Source organism: Erithacus rubecula, assembly GCF_903797595.1.
Source record: "Erithacus rubecula genome assembly, chromosome: 11".
Taxonomy (NCBI): Eukaryota; Metazoa; Chordata; class Aves; order Passeriformes; family Muscicapidae; genus Erithacus; species Erithacus rubecula.
Genome location: NC_136663.1, coordinates 18237318 through 18251679, shown reverse-complemented (window position 1 = coordinate 18251679; position 14362 = coordinate 18237318). Strand labels below are relative to the sequence as shown.

At 43.1% G+C, this 14362-nt stretch overlaps 1 protein-coding gene across 16 annotated transcripts in view; it reads left to right on the top strand.

Annotated features, from left to right (window-relative positions):
• DGKD (diacylglycerol kinase delta) overlaps window positions 1-14362 on the top strand; it is a 61279-nt gene that overhangs the window by 37865 nt on the left and 9052 nt on the right. For all 16 annotated transcript variants that reach the window (XM_079314954.1, XM_079314950.1, XM_079314940.1 and 13 more), the window contains 15 exons: window positions 1292-1400; window positions 2037-2176; window positions 2943-3027; window positions 3582-3676; window positions 3760-3859; window positions 4012-4285; window positions 6115-6276; window positions 6999-7127; window positions 8088-8184; window positions 8468-8578; window positions 9299-9395; window positions 10137-10244; window positions 10838-10951; window positions 11341-11475; window positions 13893-14044. In XM_079314954.1, the coding sequence (XP_079171080.1) occupies window positions 1292-1400; window positions 2037-2176; window positions 2943-3027; window positions 3582-3676; window positions 3760-3859; window positions 4012-4285; window positions 6115-6276; window positions 6999-7127; window positions 8088-8184; window positions 8468-8578; window positions 9299-9395; window positions 10137-10244; window positions 10838-10951; window positions 11341-11475; window positions 13893-14044 (1908 nt within the window). The remainder of the gene's footprint in view (window positions 1-1291; window positions 1401-2036; window positions 2177-2942; window positions 3028-3581; window positions 3677-3759; window positions 3860-4011; window positions 4286-6114; window positions 6277-6998; window positions 7128-8087; window positions 8185-8467; window positions 8579-9298; window positions 9396-10136; window positions 10245-10837; window positions 10952-11340; window positions 11476-13892; window positions 14045-14362) is intronic.

Genomic DNA, 14362 nt, shown 5'->3' with positions numbered 1-14362 from the left:
CACTAATTGGTGCTCCTTATAATAAGAGCCAACACAAGGTGAATTTCCCTCACCTTTTCTTCACAGCGACTCCAAGTCTTTGACTAGATCTGTAGATGCAGGGGGATGAATCTGGGAGTGTCTGTTCCTGGATAAGTGATCATTGGGTTTTGCTCTCTTGAGAACTGTTGTGGTTCTCCGCCATAGTTTATTGCAAAACACTGGCATTTTAAACTTTAATGTTGTGTCAAGGGGATGTGTTTGGCTGAAAAATTATTTATGAAATGATTGTAAAATTAAATACTCCCCAGCCAGACTGACTGTCATGAGGAATTTTGCTTTTAAGCAGGAATGGAAAGGAGGTAATCAGTTACCTTCTTGAGCTGTGGTGCACACTTCTAAAACAGCTGCTCTTTTATATTTGCTTAAAAAGGAAGTGATGGTACAGGGTATAGCCTGCTTCTTGATAATTTGAATATTTTCAGCTGCTGATGTACCATAAGATGTTGTCATTCCTGGTATTCAACTTTTGTGTATCAGCAGCACTTGATAAAATAAGGATTTTCATGTACTACAGCAAATCCTTTTTAGGTAATAATAGAAAAAAAAATAGATACAAAGCCAAAATAAAAGCAGGAGCAGATCTCAAGAATGTTCAGCAGAAAGCACAGTTTCAAACAGGAGAGGTTGTTTTTATTATTCTGGAAAGGGTGAATGGAGAAATTCATACTGGTGAGATGTTTGCCTGCCTGTGGGACAGACAAGGCACCAGAGCAGTGATTTATATTGCTTTCCCAGAAGGACTGAAGCTTGTGATGTTTTACATCCTCTTGCAGTTGTCTCATGACTGATTGACTGCATGAAGATCCCCCTCTTGAAGCTTTGCTTTAATTGATATGGCCATGAGTGTGAAGGCAGTGACATCAGAGCACTTAGAACTGTGAGGAATAATTAGTGTTAGGCTGGATGCAGCAAAGCTGCAAGAAGGAGTTAATTCAATGGATAATCAGTTATCACATGCTTGTCGCCTCTTCTGTAGAGACAAAAGTGCCCTGCTTTAGTAGACAAGTATGTCTTGGGAGACATTTCTGTAGTGAATAGCTATTGTAACTTGCTTAGCTGTATTTATAATCCCTTAATTATAACCACTTTAATTAATCTGTAATCTGGCAATGACCCATATTCATTGCAAAATCAGTGCCTACTTTAAGCAGCCCCCCCGCCATGTTTATTACCTGGATAGGAATTATAATTTCTTTCTGTAACAGCTGATTGTTTTTCCCTCGTGTTTTTTTCTTTCTCTTCTCTGTAGTTTACGCTTGTTCCAGAAATTTGACACTTTCCGGATTCTAGTTTGCGGTGGGGATGGAAGTGTTGGCTGGGTTCTCTCTGAAATCGATAGTCTCAACCTTCACAAGCAGGTACCTGCCCCAGGACTGATGTTGCTGAAAGCTTACTGTAGCAGTGCTCTTGCACTAGTTTTCTGCAAGAAATTAATCCAGTAATGGATTAATTCTTTATGCCTGTCTCTGGTGTTTCTCCACAAGATCCGGCTTTTGGAGTAGCTCTGAGTACTCTTGCTCTGTCTCCAGCAGAGACATGCTCTGAAAGGGCTGTGGTTAGAAAAGTTGGGAGTTCCACATGGGTTGTTCTCTGTTCCCTTTAATTCTTGTGGTGTAGTATCTGAGTCTTGGAGATAGGCAGAAACTTCAGTGGGGTGGATGTATCATACAGTGTTTTGCCTGAGAGCTGTCTGTGCTGATTTTATGGAAACACAATGGCACCACCTGATGGCTAAATATAAACCTCTAGGTTTACCATAGGGAGGTGCTTCTCGAGATGGCAGCTGTAAAATGCCCCTCGCTCAATTCACAACCAAAAGTAGAGGAAATTTTCCTTTAATTGTATGCTCTTCTGGCTGTTTTCCTCATCCACCCTGGGATTAGCTTTTTCGCAGTGACTGGTGTGTGAAGGAGTCAGTCATGTTACTCATGGCTGTTCTGGGCTTGTGTCTCCCCATTTGAATATCACTTTTGTTTTCCTTTTATCTAATGCAGTGCCAGCTGGGAGTGCTGCCCTTGGGAACAGGGAATGACCTTGCCCGTGTTTTAGGCTGGGGTTCTGCTTGTGATGATGACACTCAGCTCCCACAGATCCTGGAGAAGCTGGAGAGGGCCAGTACCAAAATGCTGGACAGGTGGGTAACCATCACTAACATCATCTGTTCTTAAAGAGTTGTGTGAAGATATTCTTCCAAGTAGGACAGGGTAGTCCTGACTCTGCCAGGCTTCTTACTAATGCCAGATAACATTTTGTCATTGATGATCTACTGTCACCCTCTAGCAAGAGAAAGTGGTCTGGCTTTCCATGTCTCTGCTGCAGAAAAGTAACAAGTGAAATTATCTGGGTTCCAGTGTCCTCTCTTCTGTCGCAGAGTCCTCATCAATTGAATTTATCAGCCTTTGTAGTAGTCTGAAAACAAACTTATGTTGTAACCTAAGACAGCCTTAAAGTAATGACTTTTTTTAAAAAGTAATTTCTTCTTGGTAAATCTAAACTAATTTATCTAGAGCTTGGCTTAGAAATGAAAGCCAAATGCAGAAGTGGATGTCAAGCCTTGGTGTTGATATCTCCTGTATATATTCTATGTTTAAAACTATCTCATGTCTTTTAAAGTTGCATTTTGGCATCTCTTATGTTGAATCAAGTAATGCCAATGGAATTTTTGTGGAGAGGGAAGAAGTATAGAGATGTTCTCTATGTTGTAGAATACTTGTTCATAATGTCATCCTTCCTTCTTCCCCAGTTTAACCCTTCTGTATTTCCATTGCCACTCTGTGTCTTCTTTATATCAGTGATGGCTCCCCAAAGTGCAGTTTGTTGTCCTTTGAAGTTCTAACCTGTTACATTTGGATAACAGAGGAAACCATGTGCATTGTAGTGACAAGTATGATATTCAACAGGTGGAGCATCATGGTGTATGAAACCAAACTCCCTCGCCAGGCCTCCACTTCCACAGTCACTGAAGATTGCAGTGAGAATTCAGAGGTACCTCTCCTGAGGGGCAGGGGACTGGAGCATCAGCCTTGGAGCACACAAGATAGGAGGCAGAGGTTGAGGCTTCACTGGAGCAGAGCTGAGCCATGGGTGTAACCAGAGCTGCAAAGATCCAGGGCTTTATGTCAGTGAAGTATTATGGAGGAAGATGGAGGTTGGGTTACCAGAGTCAACAACCATAATGAGGGATGAGGAGAAGATACTTTGGAATGGAACAGAAAGGAAATTACTGCCTTTTATTTGCTTCATGATGTCAAGTTGTTGAAATGGCATGATGCATAGCTGTCATGGAAAACCACAGTTCTTTTAGATTTGCTCTTGATCAGAGACTCTGAGAACTGCATTGCTGGTGATTTGTAGATTCAGAATTGGTTTCCTCATCAGGTTCAGGTCTTCAGTGAGTAACAGAGCCCTAGACTGTGGAACTTTCTCAGGGCAAAAAGAATCTGTAGAGAGATAGGTACTCTCAGACGAGCCAGGATTTCATAGCATATGTTGTAATGCCAGGAAGCAGCACCCAGTGGCTTCTTTCTGATTGTCAACAGGTGCAGAAGATTCTCTGCTATGAAGATTCTGTGGCTGCTCATTTGTCCAAAATTTTGACTTCTGACCAACACTCAGTGGTGATATCCTCAGCCAAGTGAGTACTTAGAGGACAACTGCTCTAAATTGCTGTGAAAATCCTGCAACAATCCTTGCATGATTTTGTTTTCCTCTGTCTAGAGTGCTTTGTGAAACAGTGAAGGATTTTGTGGCTCGGGTAGGGAAAGCCTATGAGAAGGCAACAGAAAGCTCAGAGGAGTCAGAGGTCATGGCCAGGAAGGTAACATTTAAAAAAATATTTGGTTTTCTACTTCTGAAGTGTAAAACTGCTATTTTCAGAGAACTGGCATAGCAGCAGTTCAGTTAGCACAAAAAGAATGAGCTACCCAGGCAATTGTTAGTTCTACTCAAATGTCGTTCTTCTTCATGTAGTGCTCTGTCCTGAAAGAGAAGCTGGACTCATTGCTGAAGACACTGAATGATGAATCTCAAGCATCTTCCTCTCTGCCCAACCCTCCTCCCACCATTGCAGAGGAGACAGAGGATGGGGATGGGTCAGGCAGTGCTGGTGACTCTTCAAGTGAGCTTTCAGTGGGCTCGGCATGCACTGCGCGGCCCCAGATATTCCGTCCCCGAGAGCAGCTCATGCTGAGAGCCAACAGCTTGAAAAAAGCCATTCGCCAGATAATAGAGCATGCAGAGAAAGGTAACCGCTCAAGAGTTCTGCTTGTCACTTCCTACAGCCTCTTAAGAAGTATATGTTTCATTTGTTCTGGGGTGGGGTGGGCAACAGGCTTCTTTATTGAAAGCAGCTTCTTTATTTCCTGAGCTAGAGAAGCAATTCAGTAAGCCTGGCCATTTAGTTTCACCGTCATCTCTGCCAAGCTCGCCTTTCGGAAACATTGCTTGGTAAATGCAAGGTGTGTTCTCTTTCAGTGGGCTAGTTTAGGAAGTTCCTACCCTCCCACACTGTTAATTTGCATTTCCTGTCTGTCCCCACCCATACCACAATTTTGTCAGTGCAGCTCTTTGTGTGGCCTTGCTGTAAAACAGATCTGAAAACGCTTGGGAAGAAGGGATTTTATGTATTTTAACTTTAATTGTTTCAATCTCTTTGTAGCAGAGCCCAGAAAAACAATTGCTGTGGTACAACTGCAGGAGAAGGCAGGAACTTCTTAAATGAGCTTTGTCCCTGGGAAGAACTTACAATACTGCACTTTGGTGCAAGTCAGTTCTGTTCTGACATTTACTTCTTAGGCAGGTGACCCTCTTCTCCACATCTTCACCCTTGTCTCTCTCCGGACACACACCCCGAATGCTCCAAGACATCGAAAGGCATCGGTCTCCAAGTGTTAGTCACAAAGTCAGGGGTTAACTGAGGCCAAAGGAAGTAGTTAACAGATTGTTACTGAAGATAAAGCATTGAAGTTGCAGATGTAACATCCATGCACATCCAGGTGTGCACTCTGAACAGCTGTGTAATAAGTTACAAATCATTGCAATGTTGTTTGGATTTCCAGCACTGCAGCATTGTATACAACATTTGCTGAAGCTGAATAGTGGAAGTCCAGCAAATAGCCTGCTTCTGGTGAAGTAGGAGGCCTTGACCTTACTGCTCCCTCACTTTGCTGCTGCTTACCTTAGGCCATTTGGTGTTTGTGAAATTCTTCTGGAACCCAAGCAGTTTGCTTCATCCAGCCAGAAGTGTTCCTGTTTCTGCTGTGCGAGTGGGTTGGATTACTTTGTGAGCAGAACTATGGGGTCAGCACAAGGGAGAGGAACAAACTGAAAGAAGGGGGTGAGCTGGTAGAGCAGCTGAGGACATTCAGAACTATGCCCTGGCAGGGGCTGCTGGGGAGGAAAAGACCTGTTGATTGCCTAAATTGTAAAGGATTGTAAAGGAAGTTTTGATTTCTTTAGGCAGCATGCTAGCATTTAAATCTTACCAGCTCTTGAGCAAATTCCAGTTACATTTCAGATGTATTTGTTCAACTTTCCCAAACTGTTTTCTTCTTTCAGTGTGCAATCTGATTCTTTCTTCTGGTTGTATTAGTTTTTACCGACTGCTGTTTTCTTCCTTTTTGGTTATATGTGTCTAAGTTCCCTTTTTAAGTGCTTTATGTTATTGCACCACTACAGATTAAACAAACAGGAAATTCATTAATCTTTTCATGTCTGTCTGGTTAGAATTCCTGGCAACACCTAAGTGCAAATAAATGGGAGCCCATCACCTCTAGCACTGTTTACATCTCAGGATGCCTGAGTACCTGTGTCATTAAAAATAGACACTTCTATTTAGAGCCTCACTGCTAAAGAGCTCAGCAAAGTAAACAAAGAGGGTAAGCCAGCCTGATTCTGAAAACTGTCGAGAGCAGAGCTGAGACAAATGATAAAGAAAAATTTTGTGTTATTCCTGTTCTTTCCTTTAAGGAATTGGGACATTTAGAGTCCCATCCTGTTGTTATTTACATGAGTGGAAGGTATTCCTTGCCAGAAGAGCTGTGAGGCACTCACCTACTTTATATCTTCATACAGCTGTAGATGAGCAGAATGCCCAGACCCAGGAGCAAGAGGGCTTCCTCCTCAGTCTCTCAGCCTCTGAGGAGGGCAAGGAGCTGAGGAATGAGGATAAGATTTCCATGCAGTCATCACACAGCAGCAGCTACGGAGTATCCAAGGGGAGGAGCCAGAGGAAAGGTACTGCTCTGGAGCTGCCACCATGCAGGTCTTGCCTGTGGATTACAATTCTGTTCATTGTAAAAAGGGAAGGAGGTTTTATGTGTATTACCTTCTGTGTTCTCAAATTTTTACATGATTGCTTTTCAGGCCTTGCACATTTGTGTTCTAGCCTATGCATTATACACCCTATTTTTTGCTACATCTCTCATGGCTAGTCCATGGTCTTAGCATATGAAACCTAGGATTCAGAATTTTCTTGCACCTGAACCAGTAATCTGCATTCTCTTGGCTTTCAGTGCTTGGACAAGGACAGTATTGAACACTTTTCATGTCATCCTTTGCAGATGACAAGAGAACAACAGCCAGTTTGCTTTAATAACTATGTTATGTGAGTAATTTGTTAGAGATCCGTGATCACTGCAGATACATTTGGAACTTCCCCTGCATATTGATTTGCAGCCAAATACACTGTCTGTTGTGCTGCTGGCACCAGCTTTTTCTTATCTCCATTTCTAGTATTTTTTCTTGTGGCATTTTGGTACTTCCAATCTGTGAGATTTTCCAACAGCACATATGTGATAACTGTCTCTTAATGACTGGTTCTGTCAATTCTGGTTTTTTTGGGGGCTCAAGTGTTTTGCTATTGAGTAATTCCTGACCTAGTCTTGCTGCTTGGCCTGTGCTGATCTGAATCACAACACTATGTTTGTCAATAGCTAAGTTTGTGTTGTGTTTTACAGCCTCCAAGTCTCCTTGTGAAAGACTAATAAACAAAGGAAGTTTGTCACTAGGCAGCTCTGCATCCCTTCCTCCCCAGACAGGAAGCCGGGACAACTTGCCAATGCTGAACACAAAAATCCTCTACCCAAGTAAGTGTAATACCCATCACTTCCCACCAAGGCAGCCAACTGGAGCATGGGTGAGTGCAGCACAGGCTGCAGTCCCCATGTGAAAACATGAGATTCTCCTGCCAGATGCCCTTTCACACAGGGTCAACCATGAGAGAAATCCCTTTGTGGATAACTGCAAATAGAGGCTTGGAATGAGCTGTAGTGGTGTCCAGCTAAGACTTGGACACAGATTTTTATTGATGCCATGAAGTGGCAGAATTTAGATGCCAATTGCAAGGAGATACTTATCTCAAAGTAACCATGAGAAGGGGGAGATGATGCTGATGAGAAAGGTTTTTGAAGAATGGCAGCCATAGGTTGGGAGCAGCAGTTGCTTTATGTGAAGGCTGAAATGATTGGAAGTGCACAGACCCAGCAGAATTCCCACCTCCCACATGGTGTGGAGCAGCTTCTCCCTATCACTGTAGCAATATCTTTCCATCTCTTCACTCAAATTACTTGTTCAAATTACTTCTTCTGGAAGCAGATGATTTCCTTTCTCTCTGACAAACCTGCTGTTTATGGGTCACCAGTTAATAATTTAAGAAGCAGGAAACAGTAATTCTTGAACAACTTGGATCATGGCTTCAGTCCTGCTCCTTTCTCTCTATTCACTATATCATGGATGCTGCATGTCTCACCCTGGACAAAAAAGCTGCTCCAGAGAGTACACTCCTATTTCTCTTTTCTATGTTTCTGTACAACTGTTAGCCTTAGGCAGTACACTGTCAGGCAGAAACCCTGCAGACAGCCCCAGAAAGCCTTCTCCTTGTCAAAAGAACTAACCTCTGGAGTGAAAGAAAGCACAAATGCTATTTGCTTTCTTCATGATTGACAGGGAGGAATGTATAAATTCTTGTTACCTTGTCTGTGAGACTGAAGTTACCTGTTTTTTCTTATTATTAATCATGCTCTTTTCCATGGTCAATTTTGCTACAGATATCCGTCCTGGCATGTCAGGTTCTTTGCCTGGAAGCTCTGTCATCAGCCGATTGTTGATCCACGCTGATCCCTTTAACTCTGAGCCTGAAAATCTGTGAGTATGCTCAGGAGCCTTAAGGGGAAGGAGTGGGCATTTGGAAATGGACCTCAGCAGAGATGGGGATTAGTTTGTGGACCAAAGTAATGGACTGCAGCAACCTGGAGTTACATAAACGGATCCATATGCTGGATTGTACAGCTTAAGGATGGGCTTATGGAGTTACACATGCAGTGACATAGGCTTGGTGGTCTTTTCCAATCTAAATGATTCTGTGTGAGATATGTGCCAAATGGTACTGAGACTTATGAGTGGAAGTTTTTGTTCTTCTGTTTGGCAGTGAATGTTACACAGAAAAGTGTGTAATGAATAATTACTTTGGAATTGGACTGGATGCAAAGATTTCTTTGGACTTCAACAACAAACGTGATGAGCACCCAGAGAAATGCAGGTGGGTTTGGTTTTAAATGGCCTTTGGATTGATGCCAAAAGTGACTGAACTACTTCATGCTTCTGTGTGGTTCTGAAGCTGATTGTGTACAATGTACTGAATAGGTGTATTTTCTACATAATGCTCCTTCAAGGCTTGAAATCATGATGGAAGAGATAAGTTATTGATTTGTTACTGATTCATTGTTCTATAAGGTATTTAGGCTGCTACGTTGGTGCAGATTTAGCACTTTGGTTCTATTTTTGTCATCTCACAGATTTTTCTCTTGGGCTTGCTACTTAGCTATGAGAACTAAGTACATCTCATTCCAAATGTGGCAAAGACTGGTTTTGATGTTGATCCTGACTCAATAAAAACCACAGGTTTGGTCTTTTTAATAGCTGAGCAACTGCAGGATGCTTTGTGTAGCCTGGGATTTGGCTACATTTGCTGTATATGAGCTAATACAGCCAATGTCTTGGTGTATGAGATGGACAAGTTCTGTGCCAGGGCAGTCTGTGTATGTTTCTGGTAGTGTGTGTTACTCATGCTTGGCATTTATTTAAAGGGAGGTATTTTCTTAGCACAGTGACCACTTGGAGCAGTTGACCCCTTTTGTAAGCAAAGCGCCTTTGTGGTTTGGGATGTAGCAGGTACCATTTCACTGTGAAGTTTTTATTCCCTCTTAGTGAAAAGGTAAATGTCTGTGCTGACTTTTTCTCTTTTTGTTTGCCCCCTTAGAAGTCGTACTAAGAACATGATGTGGTATGGAGTATTGGGGACCAAGGAACTACTGCACAGAACATATAAAAACCTGGAGCAGAAGGTCTTGCTGGAGGTGAGGAATTAGCATGTTCTTCTGTTCCTAAGACTGGGATGCCTAATTTCATCTCCTTTGGGCACTGTGATTTTTAGCATGGTGATTTCACCTGGTGACAATTGCCTGCCTGAAACAATGTGCTTGGCTATATGTTACTCTGAGCTAACTAAAAGTGGCTTTTGCTGGTTCTAGAGCATATCTTGTATTCTCAGCCCATAAGGGAAGAAGTATCATCCTGCTGGAAAGTATTTGCTGTTTCCAATGGAGTGTTCAGCATGGATAAGATTGTTATGTTCCATGTGGTATCTCATGTGAGCACATCATTTTATATTGTGGGTGCAGTGGAAAGCTCTGAATTTAACTGTGCTATGATGTGCATCCAAGTGGATTTTTGTATAGGTCATGTACAGGTAGCTTGCAGTAGAAGACCTCATCACATGGATATTTCAGAGTTTTTTCTGCTTTCTTCAGAAAAAAAATCAAGAGGCTTTGTCAAGCCTCTCAGGTGTGCCATGTTCTGTTAGAGGAAGTATCTAAAGAGTAAGAGTATCTAAAATCCATGTCTGCCAGAAGATGTGTGGCTCTTGAGGTTTGAGTGGATACTTTCTACTCTTCTAGGTCCAGAATGAACAGGAAGAAACCTGAATTAATGTATTACTGAGATGGTGCTGGCTGTTTTCTGTTCACAGAGCATGTGCTCTGGCAGGAGGGTCTCTCTCCTGCTGGGCTGAGAGTAGTGTTGCCTTCATTTCTGTGCAGTGCGATGGGAGGCCTATCCCTCTGCCCAGTCTCCAGGGAATTGCTGTACTCAACATTCCCAGCTATGCAGGAGGCACCAACTTCTGGGGGGGAACCAAGGAAGATGATGTGAGTATTCTCTAAGACCATACAGGAAATGTTTCTACTTACCGTTGCTTTTGAGGTCACAGCCTCTGAAAATAGTGCTTGGAAGAAGAGGGCAGGGAACCTGTCTGCATGCACTTGCTGTTGGATGTGGCTGAGATACTGAAATCCAACTTTGAGCAGCTTTCATGCCCAGGCAGTTTGTAATGATTCAGAAAAAAACATCACCAGAACATTTGGACCTGCAGGAAGCTCTTTAGGTTGACCTTGTCCCCACAGGGAAGTAAAGAGAAGTAAAGTCCCTTGACGGCAAAGGCAGCTAGATTCACTCAGAAACATTGTATTTTTTGTAAATGGAGTGCCTAGTCTCAAAAGAAAAATTACTGCCTTGTGGCCTACAGCCTTCATATCTGCATTTTACTTTAGCCATTGGAAGCCTTCTTTTTTCTCCCTCCTAGCTCATTCCAGATCTTCACCTTCTAGCCTTGTTGTTAATTTTATACAGATTAAGGAGCACAATTGAAAGCCAACCCCAGGCTGGCACCAATAGGGGCTAAAGAAAACCTCTCCAACAGAGCTATGTCTCAGCTGAATTCTTTCTCCCTTGTGTGTGGCAGACATTTACAGCCCCTTCCTTTGATGACAAGATTTTGGAGGTGGTGGCTGTGTTTGGTAGCATGCAGATGGCAGTGTCACGTGTGATAAACCTACAGCATCACCGGATTGCACAGGTACCAGCTGCTTTTGTGAGCTCTTCCTGCTTGCCCCCTCTCCAGCTGGTGACTTTGTAAAGCACTTCTTTCTGCTCTCTCTGGTCCATGGAAAAAGCATCCACCAGGGCTGGAAATGGACATGCTCAAGGGCAATTTGAGTATGGAATTGTTTGGTAGCATTCATTGTAGTAGGAGTTAGACAAACAACTCAAATTCAGATTACTCCAAAGACAAAGCAGGTGTTCCCCACTGCTCAAGGGTGGGGTGTGTCCTGCTGCCCAGGTATGTGTGCCTCAATTAGCACCAAAGCTACAGCACCTGGAGAGGGGCTTTGGAAAGACAGAGATGGCTTCTGCTTTTGGAAAATCAACATTTTAGAGCTTTTCTGACCCAGTCACTCCTTGCAGTGCCGGACAGTAAAGATAGCAATCCTTGGAGAAGAGGGAGTTCCTGTGCAAGTGGATGGAGAAGCCTGGATCCAGCCTCCAGGTTACATTTGGATTGTTCATAAGAACAGGGCACAGACCCTCACTCGAGACAGGGTAAGAGCATACTGAATTCCCTGTGCAATACACATGTGTTTTGGTGTCACACATTTCTGGAGAGCAAGGACCACATGTGAACACTATCTTTGTGAATGCAAGAAGCATATTTTATTATACACCATAGACCTTTGGGAAATAATGTGATTAAACTTGCATTCACCACTTGGGAAATGGCATAAATAAGGTTGTTTATGCCAGCTGATTTTACTTCCTTTTCTAGGTGCCTTGTGACAGTGTTTCTTAACGTGCTTGCATGCTGTTTTTTCCACAGGATGCCTGCCTCGCCAAGTGCTGTGGATTGTTCTAGATTCAGACGGTCAATGTTTTAATTTCCCATTATTGTTCAGTATGTGGCTTGTACCTAATAGACCATGTAAAACAGTGTCTTATGCCTTGTTCAGAAGGACATGTGTGGGGTCTCATCTCAAAATTTTCAAATATATCTGATGAGTACCAGCAGATAAGGAAGCCTCCTTGCTCTTTTGCTTTATGATTGAGCAGTGGTCAGACAAAGGAAAGGATAAAGACCCTGCTGTGGCACAGACATACTTCAAGTCCTCCCACCTCTGTGACTGTCTGTGCATAAACAATTCAGTTGATAGCAGCTCTTCATACTTTTCAGTATAAGACCCCTTTACCCACCTTCCAGAGCAAATCAAAGTCCTCTGCAAAGGACTCAACTGCTGAATAATAAGGAAATCAACAAAGGGAAAAAGGGAAAGCAGCTTGATACAGGCCTGAGGCACACTGCCTGGCAGGGAATTACAAATATAACAGTATGAAAAGAAAGCAAAGGTGGGCATACAAAACCCCTGCCATGGTAGAATGGGGCACTGGAGACCTCTTACCTGAGAGAACACTGGGTGTAGATCATAGAACCACAGAATGGTTTGGATTGGGAAGGACTTTAAGGGCTATCTAGTCCAAGCCCCTGCCTTGGGGAGGGACACCTTTTCCTACACCAGGTTGCTTAAAGCCCCATCCAGCCTACAGTCTAAATGTTGCCAGAGACGGGGCATCCACCACTTCTCTGGGCAACCTGTGCCAGTATTTCATCCCCCTCATCATATAAAATCCTTCCTTATATATAGCTGAATCTATCCTCTTTTGAGTTCAAAGAGTGTCCTATCAGCTCTGATGTGAATGTTGTGGAAAAGAGACAGGAATAGTGCATACAGTCTTTTGTGAAGGGTAAGAGCATCTGAAGCATCACACTGACACTTGGAGGGAGAGTGACTGAAGGAGATAGCACAGAGAGCGAGAGAGAACAGGATTGCTGCTGTAAAGGTAAAGGGAGGGAAAAAAGGAGAGGCAACCTATGTGTGGGCATGGTGGGAAAGATGGCATGAAGCACAAGAGATAGGACGAAGTAGTCCCCTGTGAGTGTGGTATGTGTTGGGCCATCAGAAGCTATAGCATGGTTGTGCCAGCCCATTCCTAATTGCCTACAACTTAGTTTTGCAGTCATGGATTTGCTGCTGAGGAAGAAGTTCCAGTTTTGGAGTTAAACACTCAACTTTGTCTCAACTTATCCTTGTTTTTCCTGCTGTTCTTTTAAAAGTCATTGCATGCTCCTTTTTTCACAGAGCAAACCTGTCCTATTCAGTTAAATGGGGTCCTCCCTTCATGCATATGACCCTGTACCTTTGGTAACATTTTTCAAATGTAATTTTGCATATATAGTTTCTTAAACTGGAGATGGAAAAACTCAGATTACCTTATTTGGTCTCATTTGGACCACTGAAGAGTTATCAGCAAGAGTGAGATGAGCAGGTAGCTTACACTGAGCTGGCAGAGCCTGGTTTTCCAGTATCAGGGGCAGTAGGGGAAGGGGAGTGCTTTACCACAGGCCTCCATAGTTTTCATTTTCACCACATTCAGTATTGATCCTTCTACACTGGATCTGTTTTGCTTCTTCCCACACAACTAGCTTCTGCCCACAGGAATATCAATAAGGTTGTGAATGGGACAGGTCTTAACTCTGAGTTCAGCTGCTTGGCCCACCAGTTCCTAGGGAAGCTTACTTCCAGTAAGAAGGAGCCTTGGACATTTTTAATTTCAAGCGCTGAAGTGTCACAGTAATACTGAAGTGTAAAGGTGATACAGCTGCTTAAAGGAAAGGCTGCCACCAGTAGGGAATTGTTGGATTTTGTTAGTCTGGCCCTCAGAACTGCCCAGTAATTTTGACTAAAACTATGCTTGAGCAGAAATTCAGCCAAGGCAAGCATGTATCATGGGAAACTTCATCCCAGCTAGCTAGTTAGCAAAGTTGTAAGCAACTTAAATACTGGGCCCTGCAGTGAAAAGTGCCTGTACCAGATCCACATGTTTTACAGGCATAGGCATAGGCACAGTCACTGGGTTTTTAAAGGAGCTTTACAAGGTACCTTATAGTTTGCTTGTTGTATTTTTAGGCATTTGAGAGCACCCTGAAATCTTGGGAGGACAAACAGAAGTGTGAGTTGTCTCGACCCTCCTCTTTCTCTCTGCAACCAGAGATCATGTCTGAAGAAGAATCCACCCAGATCATCCAGTTTGGTCAAGCTGCAGGTGCTCTGATCCACAGGTGTGACTTAATTTTCTTCTGGTGAATAGAGCCTCCTTTAGGGCCTGAAGTTCTTGTCTTGCTTCCTGTGTCGGGAGATGTTCCTGTTCAGTCTTACTTGCTCCACTGCTGGTCCATGTCACTGGGAGTAGCATCATTCATTGTTCACTATCCCAGCTAAACAAGGACTGAAGCTGAATAAGCTTTCTTAGGCCATTTTGAACAAAAAATGTTACTTTCATGAGCAAACATGAATCCTTTAATCCTGAAAAAACCTCTTACCGCTGAATATAGTGTAGTTTTTTCAGAAAAGAAACAAAAGCCTGTCAAGGACCTCAG